This window comes from Myripristis murdjan, chromosome 17, assembly GCF_902150065.1.
Source record: "Myripristis murdjan chromosome 17, fMyrMur1.1, whole genome shotgun sequence".
NCBI lineage: Eukaryota > Metazoa > Chordata > Actinopteri > Holocentriformes > Holocentridae > Myripristis > Myripristis murdjan.
The window spans coordinates 14,032,214-14,052,727 of NC_043996.1; the positions used below are offsets into that span (position 1 = coordinate 14,032,214).

General features: G+C 42.8%; 2 protein-coding genes across 2 annotated transcripts; both read left to right on the forward strand.

Moving 5' to 3' along the window:
* Nucleotides 1-1,476: 1,476 nt before the first annotated feature.
* Nucleotides 1,477-13,638, forward strand: gk5 (glycerol kinase 5). Its single transcript, XM_030073828.1, has 16 exons — nt 1,477-2,091; nt 2,227-2,320; nt 2,419-2,494; nt 2,598-2,691; nt 2,825-2,956; nt 3,789-3,864; nt 4,227-4,288; nt 4,448-4,521; nt 4,944-5,004; nt 6,222-6,348; nt 7,786-7,890; nt 8,224-8,318; nt 8,883-8,986; nt 9,085-9,144; nt 9,759-9,892; nt 11,011-13,638. The coding sequence occupies exons 1-16, from the start codon at nt 1,966-1,968 to the stop codon at nt 11,187-11,189; spliced, it is 1,599 nt and encodes a 532-aa protein (XP_029929688.1). The 5' UTR covers nt 1,477-1,965; the 3' UTR covers nt 11,190-13,638.
* A 1,978-nt stretch (nt 13,639-15,616) lies between these two features.
* On the forward strand, nt 15,617-19,660 carry atp1b3a (ATPase Na+/K+ transporting subunit beta 3a). Its single transcript, XM_030073829.1, has 7 exons — nt 15,617-15,900; nt 17,227-17,355; nt 17,721-17,822; nt 18,041-18,231; nt 18,507-18,557; nt 19,176-19,259; nt 19,417-19,660. The coding sequence occupies exons 1-7, from the start codon at nt 15,789-15,791 to the stop codon at nt 19,582-19,584; spliced, it is 837 nt and encodes a 278-aa protein (XP_029929689.1). The 5' UTR covers nt 15,617-15,788; the 3' UTR covers nt 19,585-19,660.
* The last annotated feature ends 854 nt before the right edge of the window (nt 19,661-20,514 follow it).

Below are 20,514 nucleotides of genomic sequence, written 5' to 3' on the forward strand. Positions count from 1 at the left end.
CAGAAATGAACATTTAAGCAATCATTAATTCGTGGACAGCAGTCTCCATAGTAACCACTGGATGAAACACAGACATGGGCTTAACATGGTGTTAAAATTTAAAACTGATGTAAGTCAGCACATGGCAGACAGCAATACTGTATATGCAACAAAACCTAACTGATACATAATGTGCACTGTCCCAAAAAAACTAATAAGGCTGTTGAACAATCATATGTAAAGTATTTAAATTAAAATTTGTGAGTCAGATATGACTAGCGAGTGTCACTAACAATCCTGTCCTCTACAACCTTGCAGTCCCTAAAACTGAATGATTGGCCATACTGTGTATGTTAGAAAACAAGTGAACTGAACTTTTTACCGTTTTTGCCCTGTGGTTGATCCTTCACCTTGTTTTCATTTTTCAGGTTTGCTTTGACAGTCCTCCCAGGTCTTTAAAGGAACATTTGTCTATTTAACATCAACACCTGAGTCGAGCCAACTCAGCATGTGCGATTTTAATAAAAGGAGACCAGAGCATTGTCTTGGCTTTAATTTTGTATTTCATATGGATGTAGTAGTCTTTGGAGGTGGTCATGAATTATTTGTGGGTGGCAGCTGATTTCATAATGTATGAAAATAAATAATAGCAAATGCCTCTTCTGATGAAGGATGGTGACTCGACCCGTATGTCCCAATTATTGTTAAGAAATCATCAAGAAAATGCAAAGAAAAAGATCAACCAACATCAAACAACCAGCGCAAACTTAAAACAAAAGCACAATCCTTAAGTCAGTTCAATTTGATTCTTTATTGCCATTTTATCCACGGTTCACTGGACTGAAACAGAAACCCAGACGCACTGTCATCATTTTAGCTCTGATGTGCCTGTGCTGTATTTACTTCACTCAACCTGGCTAAGTTCCCCCTCCAGTGGTTAATGTGAGAAAAACAAAAATGTGACCACAGCAGCCCACTTCTGCATGCACATGCCCACAAACAGTATACCCCCATCCATTCCTCTTCTCATCAACCTGACCCAACTACAAATCCTCACAACCACTCTTTTTTCATTGTTGTTGCTGTTGTTGCAGCAGGTAGAGAGAAGCTCAAACTTGGTGCAGAACTAGTTCACAATATTGCAGTTTTGCAGATGGGACAGTAGGCTGCTCTTCTAACTTGTTTCAATTATTTACTTCTTAACTCGCTGTGAGAATGAAACACCTGTGCAAAGCTGTGCAAATAACGCTGTATGAGTATCGATTACATTTTAAAGTAAAACAGACTACATGATCTCCATTGGTACCTGTTACATTTAATGTCACTCTTTGGCCTGATTTTGACTTTTTTTTTTTTTTTTTTTTTTTTTTTTTTTTTGCGTGTTTCAACAAGTGACAACACAGCAGGACGCAAACTAAGCAGTGCGCATGCGTGGTACCACGACGATCTGGTGCGGTACGGAAGCCGCGAGAGCAGTGCGGACGTCCAAAACGCAGGAGGATCGAGGGGCGGGCGGGACGCTTGGCTCTACTGCTTATCCTCACATGAACCTCCGAAGCGAAACTTTACTACAACTTCTCAGAAGCAAACTTGCGTCAGGTAAACAGTCCGGTGAGAGGTGATGAGTGATGCAAAAGGTGGGACTTGTTGCATATTTATGTCAGTGCTGATGTTAACGTTAACTAGAGCTAGCTTAACCGTCGACTTGGGCTATGGTGCGCAGAGGGGCTTATCCGCGGTAAAGCAGTCACGGAGGCTCACTTGGAGCTAGCAGAGAGAGCGCCTCGCCGTGTCGCTTATCGGCTCCACTGCCAGGGGACTGTCTAAGGTCCGAAGGCCAAGGGAAAGTGTTACACCCACCCCTAACTCCAGTTAAAGATTGGTTGTTATCGGGTCAGAGGCACTCAGGCTGTAAACAACCCCAGTCCTGGCTGACCATGGTGGAGCTGAGGACGCTTTAATTGTTGCCGGAGAGATAATTTCACCATGGGAAGTCATAGGAACGGATTAAGTAAAGAGCGCTTCATTTTGTCGGTGGACGTCGGGACGACCTCAATCAGATGTCACGTCTACGACAAGGAGGCGAAGATAAAAGGATCATGCGCCACAAAGGTATCTTGTCCTCCCTCCTTTTCTCTCCCTCTCTCTCTGTTTTCCACCCACTTAACCACACAGACCACATACAAACAGATGTGATCACCCTATTCTGGTCTGCACACATACTTTGGTGTTAATGCCTTTTGCCAGGTTGTTTCCCTGTACCCAGAGCCAGGCCTGGTGGAGATGGACCCTGAGGCGCTGTGGCAAGGCTTCGTCATTGTGGTCAAGGGGGCTGTGCAAGGTACCACACACCTCGGTCCATATGTAATGATGAAATCATCTCCAGGTGTGTGTGTGTGTATATGTTTGCATACTTGTGCTTTTATACCCGTGTTGCAGATGCAGGAATACATATGCGTCAGGTTGAGGCGCTTGGCATCTCCACTCAGCGGAGCACCTTCACCACATGGGACAGGTAGCCAAATAATTCAGAGTTTGAGTTGTAGGCAGCCTATAAAGAGCAGTGCTGCTGTGCACATGTTTGTTGTTACATTTATTTCCTGGCTTTCTGTTGGCAGAAAAACTGGGGTACCTTTCCATAACTTCATCAGCTGGCAGGACCTGAGGGCTGCAGAGCTGGTGAAGTCCTGGAACAGATCCTGCACCATGAAAGTGAGTCTTAAGTTGCCGAATATCTCTCTTCTTTCTTTCATGCGCTGTCTTCCTGGGCTGGGTGGTAAATAGTTGGAAGGAAGCTGAATGCGGTGTCCGTTTGTTAACCGCGGCTTGTATTTGTGTCTACCAGGTAATCCAGGGTACGATGAAGGTGTTACACTTGCTGTCCAGACAGAAACGATTCCTGGCGGCAAGCCTTTTGGTCTTCTCAACCCAGCATGTCACCTTTCGCCTCCTCTGGGCCATCACACACTACAAACAGGTGTGTGTGTGTGTGTGTGTGTGTGTGTGTGTGTGTGTGTGGTGACATTTACCCCAGTTCGCTGGGTCTGAACTTAGAGCAGCAGTTAGCAGCTGTGACATGATTGAACTGCAGAGTGACATTTTGACGGGGTGCTCGTCTGAACAGGGGGGTTAAATGGTTTAGATTAAGACAAATAGTTTTGGTGGGGGGAAAAGGCGCACCATTTGCTGATTTCAAACGTCCTGCCACACCACATCTGTCTAATCTAACAAACATTCATCCAGTCGACTTGCGTTAGTATTGCTGAGGATCCAAGGAAGTACCGTGTCAAGTGTGAAGTTTGTTGGGTGAGTGGTTCTCCAAAAAGCTGTAAGCAGCAACACTGGAGGGCAAGCAATTGTCAAACTGGCCAAAAGCAACTAACTGTAAAAAGGAGAGTGAAAAGGATGAAATCACAGGTGTATCACATCTGGAAGAGCCTATATGTTTATGGTAGAGGATAATGTTCTGGGGTTATTCAAACAAACAGTTATTGCCATTCTGCAGAATCAAGCTGCACATCAAATAGTATTCCAGAACGGAGCAAATTATACAAAAAAAATCCTGATCATTACAGCCACCCTGCCCCTATTCACCGCTTTTTGCCAGAAATAAATTATGCAGAGGTAGTGGTTGCACCATGTGTTGCAATGCATAATGCAACAGCAATATTGAGAATGAAATTACCACATTTTTGTTTGTTTGTTTTCTTTTCCAGTCAGTATTGAGCAGTCCGGCATGAGAATAGAATGTCATCTGCCGCTCATTCAGTTCTCCTTTCAACCATCCTCGTGTCTCTTCCTTGTTTCAGTTGAGTGAGGCCGTGGCTGAAGGCAACTGCTGCTTTGGAACAGTAGACACCTGGCTTCTGTACAAGCTCACAAAGGGTGGGTGTGGTTTTTTTCATGTTGCGCTTTCATATGTATGATGTGACCCTTTGTGGGTATGAGCACGACATCTTGTGAAAAGATCAAATGTGGATTTGATAACACAGAGGGGATATTACAGTAACATTGCATATGTTATTTGCATGGTGTGTCTCACAAGGTCTAGCAGGATTTTAAAACCCAGACAGAATGTTCTTTGTGTTTTGAGTCCAGTTGCATAATTCATTGGCTGAAATCCCTCAGAAATGTTTCTTAGCTAACGCCTGGTGAGAGAGGGGGAGAAGTTGAAAAGATGGACGTGCAAGGGTTCACTGGAAAGGGAGTTCTCGACTGATCTATTTGTGTCACCCATTCTGTTTCAGGATTGGTTCACGCCACAGACTACTCTAATGCCAGCACCACAGGGATATTTGACTCCTATCAGGTCTGGTGACATTCTTACTGTGTGTGTGTGTGTGTGTGTGTGTGTGTGTGCCATGTCATTGCATGTATATACTTATTTATCATTGCTTAGGGCGTGTCGATTAATTGTTTCTTTATGGGTGTGTCCGTGTGTGTCTTTGTAATGTGGACATTTTAATAGATGTGTTGGAGTGGATTTCTCTGCTCTCTTGTTTCGCTGCCTCTCTCCATTTTCCCCAAAGTCCTGAACACAGGGTGAGTCAGCCATCTGTCTCTAATTACAACTTATACTCAAGCTACTGAAACCCTGCACCAGCAACAGTCTCCTAATATCAAGGCATTTCACATTTCACAATTTTCTACCTGTTCCCCAGAGGTCACATGGCACAGTATCACAAGTCAGAAATTATCTTTTAGGGGGTTAATATATGACTGGAGGGAAGACTTTAAAATAAGGTTTTGAATTTAAAATAAAATTATCTGGGTTGCGAGGCCTGGCCCCACATGCATGTGTAATGATGAACCCAGTGGTGACACTGGCAGAGTTGAAGAGGTTTTAAAGTTTTTCCAATGCCTATCAAAACCTTGTAGCTGTTCTACTGTCATTATAAAGCATGGGGTGTCTTTCCTATATGAGACAACTGACTCACTCTTGGTTCTCCCTCATTGTGCACCAGTCATCACTTTGGATCAACAGACCCTTCTATCTTTGGAGTGTCCATTCCTATCATGTCTGTGGTGAGTTTTGACATTAATGGTCACACACTCGTAACACCAATACAGACTGGATCTATTCACATGCTGACTTTCCAGCGGACAAACCATTATCATTGATATTGACACCTGATGGGGCAGTCTGTTCGTCAAGTGTTCATGTTCAATACTTTCTGTCTTTTGGTTTTGTTTAAGTGTGTCAACTTTGCCCCAGAATGAGTGTTATCTGTGTGATTATGGTCAGAAACATTTGCTGCAATCTTTTGAGTCTGATCAGGTCAACTTTGTGGCAAAGTTAATGTCACAACCACCATTATATTGTAAAACAGTAAATGCTAACCCTAGCTAAGTGATTACTTCATCAGGAGCAGGAAAGTTGCAACATCCTTGATTAAAGTTTTGGTCTGATGACAGTTTGCCTCATGTGAAACCGTCTGATTCAGCTGGAGTAGATTCTTGGCACAATGACTCACCACTGCTTCAGCATGGTGCAATTAAAAACAGACAGAATAAATACATTTTCAAACACCAAAAGACACGCAGAATTACACTTGCACTAAACAAGCCCAAGTGAGTGCATCAAACTCTAAAAGCTACAAATGACAAAAATTAAAGAAACAGTTCACCCAGCATCCAAAACAATTTATCCCCCACCCCCTTACCCCTAGTGCAGTTGATCCATCTATGTAGTTTCTGTGTGATTTGGTGAGGTTTCCAGTCTTTTGTGATCTCCAAGCACCCCCATACAGTCTGGCTGGATGGGTATTGTTTTGTGGAGTCTCAAACCATAAAAAAATGTTTAACAAAAAAAAAAAAAAAAAACTCTCACAAAGAGTGTAGTTGAGAACTATTTCACTTGCAAAACTGTGTGTGATCCAACACATGCAAAATAGAGGCAGATAGATAAATACATGATTGTTTTTTGAACGTTCCTATTGAGTTTTTCACATGTTCATTTTTAATGGTTTGAGCTCCAATAAGAATACCCATCCAGCCCCACTGGCAGAGTGGAAACCTCACCAAGTCACAATATGGATCTGAATGGATAGATCGCACGAGGGGTAATTGGGAAAATTTGTGTTTTTTGTTCGTTTTGGGTGAACTGTTCCTTTAAAACATTTGCTGATAATAAATCGAGGAAGTGCACATATGGCATATCTTTTCCATGTTATGGATGTTTTCAGGTATTTTTCAATGCTGTAACTTGGCATCATGAGGATCACCTCTTCTGTCCCTGTTAGATGGCTGATCAGCAGGCTGCCATGTTTGGACAGTGCTGCTTTGACACCGGCGACGTCAAGATCACCATGGGAACGGGCACATTCATGGACATAAACACTGGGAGCAAGCCACATACATCTGTAGCAGGTAAAACAGAGAACCTGTTTACCTGGCATTAAAATGTGATCTGTAGCTGGACACATTATCTGCATAAGGAAAAACACATGAATGCAAGGTGTAAATGTGTTGTGATCAGAATAGATTAGATCTGCCTGATCACATCTGGGGGTGGTCTGGCTCGCACTGTATTCAGATCTTAAGTCGATGTAAATGCACTCCATACAGCTAGCACTAGGGATGCACCGATCCGACTTTTTCGGTTCCGATGCCGATACCGATGCTGGGGCCTTGTGTATCGGTAGCCCATGTCGCACAGATTTGAAGGGGAAGGATCGGTCTGACGGATCGGCTGCTCTTACAGATACCCGATCCAGGTAAAATGTTGATATTGGCGCCGATATCCGGTGCTAATATCGGATCGATGCATCCCTAGCTTTCACACCTTTGGGAGATAAAACCCGCCCATAAATTGAAAACGTCACTGCACCTCGTCTTCCCGCAGGTGTCTTCATTCCACCTACAAATTGTTATGGTTAGTCCAGTCATTAAATAGTTAACCCACTGCCAGAGGTTGGTAGTCCAGCCTTATCAGTGCATCTCATTTTTTTCATAGCTTTTTGTAGTCAGATGTGGAGATATCCAGCCTTGTATTTCCTGCTGTAGCTTACCAGGTAATCCTCATGGACAGCTTCAGCCTAATGGAATGTTTGCGCGGTTACCATGGCAACCATAACAGTTTGCCCGCGTGCTGGTCAAGTTGTGTTTGATATATCCCAGTTTTGAATTAACCTTCTGGCATCCTGTAATAATGCACAAAAAACAGCTAAGAGACAAAAAAAGTGACAAAAAATGATGTAAAACTAATTTACCACTCGTTAGGTCGTCCCATCTAACTAACTAACTAATGTTTATGCCAACTAGCCTTCCTAAGGTTGCATAGTCCTAGATTGTTATAGCTTCATGTCAGTGATGTTCGTTACCATATAGCTTTAGTTTTAGGTGCAGCCAGGCTTTACTGCTGGACAAAGAAAAATCTAGGAATAAGGAAATATCTGTGTAAGATATTAGAAAATATCAACACTCAAAAGGTTTCTCATGGTTCAGGTAACATATCCAGATACAGAGATCACATTTTAATGCCAGCTGTATATAGGGCTAAAATGAACACACATAATGAATGATATATCCAGATTTGTATGTTTTTTGAGCTGATCCATGAACATCATGGTAGGTGCTGGGTTGAATAAATCTCAGCTGTAGAAACAAAGTTGAACCCACACACTTTTTTCCACGTAATTATTTATCAGAAGACAACATTTTGGGCCACTGAGGCCTTCGGTAGGTCCACAGACCTGCCTGAAACTATGTCTTCCACTACATAAACAGTATTAATACTAACATTAACAAATAAACATCCAGATTTGTCCTGTAAGCAAACCTCTAGCCAGTGTTTCATGTCTGTAGGTCTGTACCCACTGGTGGGGTGGAAGATTGGCTCAGAGGTTGTATATCTGGCCGAGGGCAACGCAGCAGACACTGGTACTGCCATCAACTGGGCACAGGAGCTGGGTGAGTGATGGCGGGTATGCCTTGGGTGATGACTGTTAGTGATTGATTTTTTTTTGTTTGTTTGTTTGTTTTATTTTGTTATTGTAACTTTGTTAGTCATGACTGATAATGATGAGAAAAGTTTTCCGCTAAGTGGAAACAAAATGGAATCCATTTGTCTGTTTGTTTGCTGGGCAGATGTTGAGGTTACATCAAACCTCAGTGCTGGCACACATGAAAAGCTATCTGACTAATTGTGTGTGTGCGCGTGTGTGCGCGTGTGTGCGCGTGTGTGCGCGTGTGTGCGCGTGTGTGCGTGTGTGTGCGTGTGTGTGTGCGTGTGTTTGGCTACAGAGCTGTTCTCTGATGTTCAACAGACTAGTGCCATGGCTTACAGTGTGCCTGACTCAGATGGAGTGTGTTTTGTGCCGTCCTTCAGTGGCTTGCAGGTAGATAATATACATGTTTGTGTGTCTGTGTCGTAGAACAATCATGTTTCATGTGCTAACTGCATTTTACATCATGTTTGTGCGATTATATTAACACAAGGCAAGAGAGTGGGTATTGAATGAAAGTAAATGTTAATATTTTATTATTGCAGGCATTAATTTTAATTTGTGTATTTTTATTTTGTCTGTCCGTAATATGTTTATATTGTCTTTTTTTCCCCTTTGGCTTCCGTTGTGAACTGGCCTTTGTAAGTGTGTGTCTTGTCAATTCATGTATCTCTATGTGCAAAAATGTGTGATAGCAAAATTATTTATTTGTTCATTCTCATGTTTCGCTCAATCATGATGTACAGTGTATACTAAATAAAACAATACACCACTCCTCTGTGGCAAGCAGAGGTTGTTGAATATCCTTTTATATGCAAAAGATAGTCATGCATTGCTGTAGCTTTTCCACTGCTTGATGGAATTCAGTGTTTTTAAATGTATGTAAGTTGTGATATTTAATGTCATTTTCAGTTATTTGTTACCAGATATTTGACATGTTTCTGTATTTGCTCACAGGCTCCTCTGAACGATCCCAAAGCTTGTGCCTCCTTCATGGGCCTCAGACCGTCCAACACCAAGTGCCATCTGGTCCGTGCCATTCTGGAGTCTGTCGCGTTTAGGTGAGTCAGACTTTTGTTTTCTGTGTTCTCGTGATCGCATGCATCCTCATCTGCGCTCACTGTTGTTCTTTTCTTGCTTGTCTTCTCATTCTCTCCAGAAACAAGCAGCTATATGAGACCATGTTGAGAGAAACAAATATTCCCATCAACAAGATCAGGTACATACATGGATGGATTAAAATAATATTAATACCTAGCTTACAGAGCAGTGTTGATTGCAGGATCTGGATCTAGCTTTAGAAGACTTGGATTGTTCTGTTTGGCCTGCCTCTGCTAATGCACTTCAGTTTTGACTGTCAGTGCATTATGGGTGTTTATTATATTTGCCAGAGTGATACTGTTACAGCAAGGTTGGCCATTTCCACAACCCCGAATAGGAGGACACTGTATATGGGGATTACATACAACTTCAGCTCAACACAGAAATGGCATACCTCAGCAGAAACTACACTATGACAAACCTTGGAGAAAGACATGAATGGGTTTTGTGTATAGGTGCAAAGCTGCTGATGTGTGAGAAAAGAGGGCAGTGGCCAGCGGCTCACAGTGGGATCAGTCATGTTGAGATTTGGTAGGCGTGTGATAAACAGCGCACAGATGATGATCATTGAAATGCAAGGATGAGTTCCATTACACCAAGCAAGCACACAAGAGACATAGAGCTCAGAGGCAGAGTGTCTAGCCTGAAACCAGACATGTGGCCACCCCAGTTACAGCAAAGTGATTTACAGTATCATCCAGTGCTTCCTTTCTCACTCCGTCTCTGTCTCAGGGTGGACGGCGGCGTTTGTACCAACGACTTTGTCATGCAGCTGACAGCAGATCTGTTTGGGAGGAAAATATCCAGACCACAATACTGTGAAATGTCATGTCTAGGGGCTGCTTTTGTCGCCGGACTTGGTGCTGGTATGCACACACACACACACACACACACACACACACACACACACACACACACACACACACACACACACACACACACACACACACACATTGAGCTGCAAATGCTACTGGCTATTTTTTGGCTTTGACAGATAAATCACTCTTATCAGCATTTTTATCACTGATGATGCATTAATTTAGTCAGTGTAAAAATGATAATTTGATTTAAAAACAAACAAACAAAAGGCTTAAATTACATTTGGCAAAACGACCTAAGTGTATTTTTGTGGTTATGACAATCCTAAACGCAATCCAAAATGTGTTTTAAGTTTATATCTGGAGATAGGAGACTGTATTGGTTCACATAAAGAATCTGTCTTCCTGTTTGGACTGGCAGATGAAATTGTCCTAATACTGAAACTTTTATTATACAATACAATACAATTATATAATAAAGTTTCACACTAGTGTTTCAGGCACTGCAGACTATTGAAATTGAATGGGTAGAACTGGTGTGGGCTTTAGGTTCACTGCAAACAAGAGCATTTCCAGGTAGCTCTACTTGCTGTGGCAACAGCTGTAGTGAACTGATGTCACCGTGTCAGCAGAAGAGTTTGTTTGTGTTGGGAGAACTGATGCACAGCCAACAGAAACACGTTCTGTTTTCATAAGAAAATCAATAAAAGAATTGTGAAAATAGAGTTTGTGGTTCTATTAACACAATTTTGATTAAAAAATTTAAAAAATAGCTTTCGAAGGAGTCGAGCCCTGTTTATCTGAGGATTCTTATACAGCAATCAGTACATAATTAAATGAATATAGAAGTTGTTTAAAATAAGTCAGTATCAGGTGTCATTAATAACTGTTACTAACCAGCTAACTAGGATCAGTACTCGTACTTTACTCAGTTAGGTACTGGGTTGTAATGAAATGGTATCAGAGCATCTCTTAGAGAAGGTTTAGATGAGAAAGAGGAATGAAGTTACATAATGATACTTTCTTTGATACTTTCCTTTCTTTCCCAAGTAACCTTTTTCAGTTTCCCAAAAGTCCTGTATTGATTGGAGTCTAATACACACACCCAGTCAGTTTTATTGTTGACCCACTGATTACCCCCTTCTCTGTCTTGCCCTTCCCTGCAGGCTTCTGGAGGAGCCAGGAAGACCTGAAGAAGTTGCAGACTACCGACAAGGTGTTCATGCCCCGAGGAGCAGCCCAGCCTGGCAGAGCTGCAGGACACCTAAACGGGGAATACATCCCTGTCCTCCAGAGCTGGGAGAGAGCGATCAGGCGCTCCATGAACTGGTACAGCAAGCCTTGACACTGGACGTACACAACGAAAGACAATAGATTTATTAAATGGTTCTTCTTACACACAGTGATGGATTTCAGGGTGGAATAATGTGGGTAGCCATCCACATAAACCCTTACTTTGAGTCAGATTTGAATCCTGGAGTAGTTTCTGAAAATTGTGCTGCAAAGCACTTGGTGATTAACTCCGTCTGTAAAATGGTTTTGCAGTTTATATGATAGATGAATAAGTAGATGGACATGAGGTGGAGACGTACATAAATGAACGGACAGAGATATGGCCACATACAGTGAAGAGCTGCCGCTAATAGAGTCCACTGTGTGATCCTGTAACAACAGTTACTTCCTCTGTCCAGGGGAGATCACTGCTTTTTTTGCTCATCGTGCCAAACAAAACACAACAGAAGGTCACCAGCAGTGACGTCAAGAGTGTGAATGGCACTAGAGCACAACATCAAAGCCACATCACTGGAGGCTTGAAGAGCTTTGAACCGTTGACCACATACAAAACTCATTCCCAAACTTGATTTCTTGACACCCGACCAGCCTTATCCAAAGTGTCTTTCACTCATTCCAGATCTCAGGTTACTGGTGCCTCCTAAGATTTATTTCATCCATCTTGATTAATGTGTAGATGTTGCCCACATGAGGGCGCTCCTGACTGGCTTCACAGCCTTTTAGCTCCTCAGCCTGACATATACAACTCCATGCCACATGGTTTTAACAAGAAGTCAGGTTTTAAGATAATCTATCTCAAATTGAAATGATTCTCTCTGACTAATTCTATTTCTCCTTTCATTTAAACTTGACTAAATGGCAGTGGGTTATATGGATTCGATTTTTGCTATTCATGATGCCCCGTGTGGCATCATGAATGGCTGTGATGGTTTTACTCAGAAGTTTCATCCAAAAAGCAAAGAGAGCCGAGAGGCCACATCCAAACAGGGATCAGAATCTCTGGTTCTCCTTGAACTGGGTCAGATACTCAGAAAATACAGCAACTTGATGTCATTCTGCTTTGTGTTGCCAATATCCCCCTTTTTATTACAATTCCATGTTTCATTTTATGCAAGGTATTTAGTGTTTTATTTTCCAGAACATTTCCGTCACCTTGAGGGAACCCAAGCTACACATGTTGACTTTAGGAAATCTGATTCAGCCTTGTTTTTGTGATTGTTAATTATGAATCTGCTTGGAGAGTGCGTCCTTTAACCTGCACTGAGACTAATGTAAATACCGAGTTGATACAAGTTGACAGGGTTGTTTAAATGTTGAAACTGGAACAAAGATGATTGTACGGTGTTTGCTGTTCAAAGGGGATCCAGCTGATTATCAGTGTTCTGATATCCTTCCCCTTTCACTCAGTTTAGTTTGTGGTAGTGACCATTTCACCGCTGTCCCTCTTTGCCAGAAATGCCCCCAGGTCTTGGATGTTACACTGACAGGTATCTCTACTGACAATGAATTGTAGAAGATCGGAAAGTTAACTATGAGAGCAACATTTTATTTTAATGGGATATGGGTACATTTTTCTGTGCAGCACATTATTGCAGTATTACTGTAACAGAACCCTCACTTGGGTGTCATCTCACAACAGAAATTGTTATTTCTCTATGGAACAGGTCTAGGCTATCATTTGTCAAATTTCACATCAGCATCTTGGTTCTTTGTGTTTTGCATTGGGAGATTGGCAAATTGATGTGGTGTACAAAAAATTGATTGTATTGGTCGCAAAACAGAGGTAGTTTATATAAATATTGAGTAGTATTCCTCTTAATCCATCGCATAAATTGTTGAGCAACTCATATGTAGTACCACCGTAAATTTTAATGAATTATTTCTTGTCTAATTGTCTTAGCCTTTTAAGGAGTTTACACTGCTGAGTTTTGATCCACAGCGACCTCCATGTTGATACCATGTGATACTGTCCTGGACCAAGGGTGTTCCCCATCCTTTACTCAGCCTGAGAAATTCACAGCTGAGGTCACAAGTAAGCCCATAGTGAAATGATGGTCATGTCCTCAAAATAATATGTGTATTTACATGTGTGACATTATCACAACCTACTAAAGAAATTTAAACTGTGAATTTCACTCTAGTTCTACATGTATTTGTTCAGTATTGTCAACCATTTTGCCTTTCTCCATACTGTGCTGATATGCAATAAATTTATATTTTCAGATGCTAAATGTTCTGCCAACACTATACTTGCTGAGATTGTACCTCAGACTGAAAACTGCATTTCAGGTGGTTAAATCTGAAATTTATAACAATTGCGCTTCATTCCATTTTTTTGAATGGCAAATGTTGACATCCCGAGCTTTTTGGGGAATTACAAATGACAAAGATGCACTGTGATTAAACATTTGAATGGTAATTACTGTTGCCAGATCGTATACAAGTACGAATGTTGTGAAAAGGGTTGGAATTAAAAAAAAAAAATGAAATTTGCAATGGTTTCTTGTGGTGATGTGTCTCTTTATTGAAGTTGTGAGCAGATGCTACTTCCTAAAACTGTCCGGCGTGAATCTTTGGAGGAACAAAAGGGGTTTTACTTCCTTGGGGACTCCTGGGAAATGCAGTCGCCTCGTGTCTGGGGAATTAGAGGAAGCCCAGGCCATCAGATGGGTTCAGGGATTGGTTTCCCATTGATGTGAACGATCTCACAGTGGGTGTTGCTATGGCAGCTTGTGGATTGATTGACTGAGAACAAATGGGGTATGTATTCCTGCTTGCGGTGCTGGTATGGTGGAGGGGGCACTAATTGAGTGCACAGAAAGGGTTTTTTTTTCTGCAACAATGGGAGGATTGTGTGTTTGCTGAGCCAGAGGAAGAGGTGAGGTGAGTTTTCGTGCATCGCAAGGCTCCATACAGTGTAGCTTTTCTGCATCAAATCATCTCATTCCCCTCCTCTTCCTCTGGCGTAGCTGTCAATCTCTCCCTCTCAGCTTGCCAGCCAAGCTTTCAACATCTCTCTCACTCATTTGGTACATGGGCAGCTTTTTGCCAGTGGGCTTGGCAGCGGGTTGCCTTCACTGGGGAAATGTGTTAGAGTGAGATAGACAGGACTAGCCCATGAATCAGTGCTGCTGGCTCTCACACTAATCAGAGAAAGAGGGATGTGTGTGCGTGTGTGTGTGTCTGTGGGCGCGCATGTGTGCTGGTATTGTGCAGGGCACTCCTTTGTATGAGTTGCAGTGGGCCCTGCCTTGCAACAAATTAATTCTGACAGCAGGAATTGGATGCATTGCGACCACTACTCCAACAACCCCCCCACACCACTCCTCCTTCCCATGAACTCCGCATCAAGGGTCATTATGTAACTCCTTCTTTCTCCTTCCTCGCTATCTCTCTTTGACAGGCTGTCATTGTTGGCTGAAGTGTCAGGGGGTTGGAAGTTAAGCTTTTGTCATCCTCTTCAATATCAGCTGCCTCAAATTCATCTCTCTCTCTCTCTCTCTCTCTCTCTCCCTCTCTCTCTCTCCCTGACTCACTTCCTTCTGACGGCGGCTCGCATTCTGGTTTCAGAAAGGCTGTATTGCCATAGCAACAAGCGTCGGTAAATGCCCCAAATATCTAGCGTATGCTCAGTGCAAAAAAGCAGCTACAAACAGCTTCCTCACCGGCTGCACCTCTCCTGATGACTTATGTAAGTGTGCGTGCAGGCGTGCGTGCGTGCGTGCGTGCGTGTGCGAGCTCTTTCCACGGGATTGATTAGCATTGCACCCTGAGCCACCATCTCAGTGCTCATTCTCAAAAGAAATATGCCTGGCAGCTTATAAAGGAATTGATATTTGTTTGCTGACTCAACACATATACACACAACACAAAGAACTAGGATAGCCTGTAATAATCCTGTAATAGATTATTGGATGGGCTACTCTACAAATATCACCATACAAGCTGTAGAAAGGATTGGATATTGGATATAACATTATGGTCAGATTGGTATGATAACCTCAGTATGGGCAACCATGTGCCACGGAGGGCCACCAATCACTCCAACTTAGTTCTTGGTTGGCATAAAAACCTGCACACACTTACCCCTCCATTGCACATGGTTTCTCATTATGTTCAAACAGGAATATTAAAAGCATATTGAAGTGATATCTTTCAGACGCACGTACACTGGACAGTACATTGTTGGGGCTTCTTTTGTTTCTGTAGGTTGTTTCAATTAAGCCCCGCGCCACTGAAACTATTCCCAAGCAGAGAGGCATAGCGCCACTGCCAGTAACCAGGATGATTAGTAAAGAATTTTATTTTTAATTGTACTCTATTTATATTTTCTGCGCGTAACGGCGCGTCTCCCTGCGCCTCAGCCAATGCACATCCACTGTTTCATCTGCTCGCTCTGCATCAGCTGCCACGACGGGCTTGGACGTCACTGATTTCCCCACCTCCTCCCCCTTTTTTGTTACACCAGAGTATCTCTCCTTCTCCTCCAGCTCTTTCTGCCGCCCACTCCTCTCCAACCATTGATCAGACTGCACTCGCCGCCGCCTCGCCGGCTTAATTCGCCTCATCACATCGCCCGCTGCGCTTTTTCTTCATTTTGGTGGGAGAGGGAGAAGAAACCAGTAGAGACCCCATCCGCAAGCATTTCACCATGGCAAGCACTGAGGATAAAGCAGTGGACAAGGAGAATGTGTCCAACTGGAAGGACTCCATCTACAACCCGCGGACCGGGGAGCTGCTGGGTCGCACAGCCAGCAGCTGGGGTAAGGAATCAAAGGGGACACCGCTGATCGTTAATGACAATTAATTAGATTTAACATGAGATTTAAGATGATTGTTGTGTGATATTCCCCCCATTTGTTTTTAAAGCATGAATGGATGTGTGCCTATTGAATTTTTCCATATATGTGCGTGCCTGGATTAAAATGATTGACATACATTTTGGATTAGCTCAGAGGCCATCACATAAAGGCCTACATAAAGGTGTAAAGGAGAAGCCTTCTCCAACAGGCCTGCTAGAATGAAAGATGTTACCAAACCAAAGGTGGGCTTCTGCCTCTGTTGCAGCAGCAGAATAATCAATCAAGTGTATGTCAGTTCATTAGTCATAGTTCTGTGCATAAATCAAATTAAAAGATTTTATTCACAGTGAAGACTTTAACCGGTTAGGATGCTTTTTTTTTTTTGCCTAATCTGATGTCAAGTCCTAACTGAAGACAAATGGAAATCCCTGAATGATTGCATAGCTGTGCCACTGCAAAAAAAAAAAAAAAAAAATCTACTAAACCTATAGCAGATGAATTCACACATTTATGTAATGATTCCCCTGTTATTTCCATGGTGAGGCATCGCAGCACCCTCCTTCCTCACAGCAGCCGGCTCCTATAGGCTAGTGGGGGCTGTCAGGCTGGCTGGGCCCCTGTGCTGCTGTGCAATGGGATGCTCCATTGCAGTTGCATGGCCGCCCACATTAGCATGCCTGTCAAGGTCAAATGGGATTCCCTCTCTCCTCTTTCTCCCTCTTTCACGCACTAGGCAGGTGCATTGTGGGATACTGTTGGAGAGGAGTGGGGGGTGGGAGTGCTGGAGCGGGGTGTACAGCAGGAAGCTCAGGGGTCTATCCTTTTATTGTCAACTTAGAGGGCATCTGTGCATCACAAGCTCCCATACTGGATGGTGGTGAACCATTTTGAATCAAATGATTTCAGCACCGTGGCTTTTTTTGGGGGGAGGGAGGGGGTTGGACAAATGCGGCCAAAGAGTGCAGCATCACCTCTAAATCCTCTGCATTGGGAAAACCAAAGTTACCCCTAATATAAAATGACCTCACATTTGCAGGCATTCAGCAGGGATTCCCGCTCGGGCAAAGCAAGTTTATCTCAGAGGGATAGTTTGCTCTAATGGCACTTTCAATCTCGATGGTTTGGCAGGACAAATGGGTCTGTTAATGGGAAGAGATATGGAAAATTGAACAAGCTTATGGATAAAACCAATGTTTAATTGTATATGACCTCCCCTCCCCCCTGTGACTCCCTCCTCATATTTCCTTTCTCTTCCCATTCTGTTTCTATTTCTCTACCTTCCTCCAGGCCTCATTCTGTTGTTCTACCTGATTTTCTACTGTTTCCTGGCTGGCATGTTTGCCCTCACTATGTGGGTGATGCTCCTCACGCTGGATGAGTATACGCCAAAGTACAGAGATCGTGTTCCTCACCCAGGTTGGTATTTGTGTGGTTGATGTTGTCTATTAACAGAAAGTGTATGGCTGAATGGGGCTTTCAGGTGGCAGCATTTCTCTTTGAGACATCCATTATTCATATTCATGCCAGTGAGGCACTACGGTAATATATGCTGAATCATACCTGCTTTTTGTATTGATCTGTTTCGAAATCCCTTCCTGTGTAGCATCAATAGTGCAGCTCGTTTGCTGGAATGTTTGTTTTTGTCCAGTTGTAATTCAAGACCAGCCCTGATGCATGCTGTAGATTGCTTTTCTCCAGGTAGGCTTGTTTGTACTATCACAATGGTAGTACCATAATCCTGATTATATTAATGTTGCCTTATGTTCATGTCTCTGTTACAGGGTTGGTGATTCGTCCAAATTCAGTGGATATCTGGGTCAACATATCTGATCCAGAAAAGTATAAAACAGCCTATGTCAAACCTCTGGAGTCCTTCCTGGAAAGTAATTGCTTTTCTCCCTGGCATATTGACAAAATAAAATTAAAAATCAGTGAAGAGCATTTGTGCTAAAATGAATTCCACTCTCTACTTTCAAGGCTGTGCTTTTTCTCATCTCTCACGCTGTCCGGTGACTCACGCTGTGCTTGTGAATACTCTCTCTCACTTTCCTTTTTTTTTTTTCCTTCTATTTGTCCCTCTGTCCGTACCTCTCTGTCTCAGGCTATAATGATACAGAGCAGGAGAAGAACAAGCTGTGCTTCTCAGGCGAGTATTTTGAGCAAGAGGACAACAAGATGGAGAAGGAGGCTTGCCAGTTCAAGAGGAGCTTACTGAGTAGCTGCTCCGGCCTGTCTGACACTACCTTTGGATATGGCGAGGGACAGCCCTGCGTGCTGCTGAAGATGAACAGGGTAACCCCCCCCTTCGCCGGTTTGGAGCCGTCTGCACTTTCAGCTTCAATTTCATTCAATTCAAAACTTCTTTCTAACGTGTTTACTCCTTTACTGTTTCCATCCTTACCTGTTCCCTTCCCTCCCCTCCACCCCCCTTTCAACCTTTTCCTCCATCCAGCTTATCTCCGCTCTTCCATTCGTCATTTATTGGCATCCTCCAAATCACTAACTTTGTTGAAACCTCTCCGTTTCTCCTAATAGTTTCGACCTTTCCTCTTTCCTTCACACTGCAGATCATTGGCCTGAAGCCCCGCGGAGAACCCTACATCAACTGCACAGCCAAGGTAAGCATTTTTCCACGCCCTACATGTGGTACATGTTTGTCTGTGTATTTTTGTCTTTTTTTTTGACATTTCTATCATAAAAACACTGATGGCCATTAACAGTCTCAATATATTTTTGTTGACTTTTCTTTCATTGTTTCCTTCTTTTGTTCTTGTTTTTTTGTTTTTTGTTTCCGATTTCTTTCTGCATGCTGTCTCTGATGGCTTTAGGGTAAGACGATACGTAAATTATGAGGATTAGGCCTGTAGGTGTAACGTGTTTCATTAAGTAATAGATCATTATGCAGGAGCCTCTAATGCCTCTCAGACCCATGCTAGCGCCAAAGACCTGCCTATCATTTTCAAGTCATTTAACCTGCTAGATATTATCCAGACAATTTCAGACTAAGATATGCTTGCGCAGATTAAATCAGACCACATTATGCTTGCCATGTTAAAGGAGCCTCCTGCACTAACAAGCAAGGTTTATTGCTTTCTATTTACATCATGTTCATTCTCATTTGATCTTGGACTATATCTCATCTCACTTGATTTAGTATAACCCGGTAAAATGAGATCTGCATCCGCTTGTTCTCGAAGGTATGCGCTGACTAGCACCTGTCTTGCATTTTGCTTTAGAGAAACGTGGTTCAGATGAGCTATTTCCCCACTGAAGGACGTTTCGACAAGATGTATTTCCCCTACTATGGGAAGAAAGCTCATGTAAGTATTAATCTTTATAATCCTAATTTTGATGTATTTGCAGTAGTCTACATAATTTGCCTCCTTATTTTCCCATGTCCTCAACCATTTCTTATAGCGTTTTCTTTGTTTCCTCCTCTCCCATCTCTCTCTCTCTCTCTTTCCTTCCCTAACGCAGGGGAATTATGTGCAGCCCCTGGTTGCTGTGAAGCTGTTGGTGAGCCCAGAGGACTACGGCACAGAGATGACGATCGAGTGCAGGGTAGACGGCTCCGACATCCGCAACAACGACGACAGGGATAAGTTCTTGGGCCGTGTCACTTTCCGGGTCAAGGTGTTTAAGTAAGAAGGGAAAGCGGTAAAGGGGCCGAGCCAGAGGCTGCCCCACGTGGCGAAGGATTTATTTAAAAAAAAAAAAAAAAGAAAGAAAGAAAGAAAGAGGAAGGAAGGAAGCGTCAAATTCGTCACAAAGACGACATTTTGGGGGGTACGACACTGCGGCCAAACAGCTAACTTGCAGATTGGTTTGGTTTTTGACAGGGTAGCTAGTTTTTCGTGGTGTTGAATGTTACTTTGTTGACATCTCTGACCCTTCTTTCTTCCGAGATTTCCCGTTATCTGTTGTCATTCCGGACCTCCTCAAAGATCCCAAGAGAATAAAACACAGGCTCCGTTCCTGGCCTGATGACTCCATCCATCCATGCATACACACACACACATACACGTTGCACTGTTCGTTACGTTGCTGTACAGTTAGGATTTAGACGAGTTAGAGCCACTGCAAAGAAAGCCATGTGAAGCTGTTGTGCTATTGCTGATACAACCTTTTTGTTTTTGTTTTTTGTTTTTTTTTTTTTAGATTTTTATATCTTTATTTAGATCTGTCTGCTGTGAGGAAGAGAATAGCGTTTTCATACTCAGAACAATATGAACCACTGTATTACTGCCAGTTTTGAAAAGGGTTATATCTTGCTGTATAGTGTAATTGATAAAGTAGACCATTTCCAATGCATTTCCACAGTATCCACGCTACCACATCACGAAGTCTTACATATTTTATAAGTCGATCTCCATAGGAACTTATCTTGATATTCAAGTATAGCCACTATACCCCTATATGTATATGAATAATGAAGCCCCTCTCCACATAAGAATACATTGTGATCCTTACGATATTTAGGGAAGTGTAGATAGATATTTGTGTTGTGGTCTGCTTGGCCACAACCTGGTGTTGTGCTGTCTGTCTGTCTGCATGTCCGTCTGTCTGTCCGTCTGT

What these genes read in the sequence shown, in the direction of transcription:
- gk5 (XM_030073828.1), top strand. Translation starts at nt 1,966, where the DNA reads ATGGGAAGTCATAGGAACGGATTAAGTAAAGAGCGCTTCATTTTGTCG. An exon ending in AAGGATCATGCGCCACAAAG is followed by an intron (nt 2,092 to 2,226) that starts GTATCTTGTCCT and finishes GCCTTTTGCCAG; the next exon opens with GTTGTTTCCCTGTACCCAGA. An exon ending in CGTCCTTCAGTGGCTTGCAG is followed by an intron (nt 8,319 to 8,882) that starts GTAGATAATATA and finishes ATTTGCTCACAG; the next exon opens with GCTCCTCTGAACGATCCCAA.
- atp1b3a (XM_030073829.1), top strand. Translation starts at nt 15,789, where the DNA reads ATGGCAAGCACTGAGGATAAAGCAGTGGACAAGGAGAATGTGTCCAAC. An exon ending in AGATCGTGTTCCTCACCCAG is followed by an intron (nt 17,356 to 17,720) that starts GTTGGTATTTGT and finishes TCTCTGTTACAG; the next exon opens with GGTTGGTGATTCGTCCAAAT. An exon ending in TGCTGCTGAAGATGAACAGG is followed by an intron (nt 18,232 to 18,506) that starts GTAACCCCCCCC and finishes TTCACACTGCAG; the next exon opens with ATCATTGGCCTGAAGCCCCG.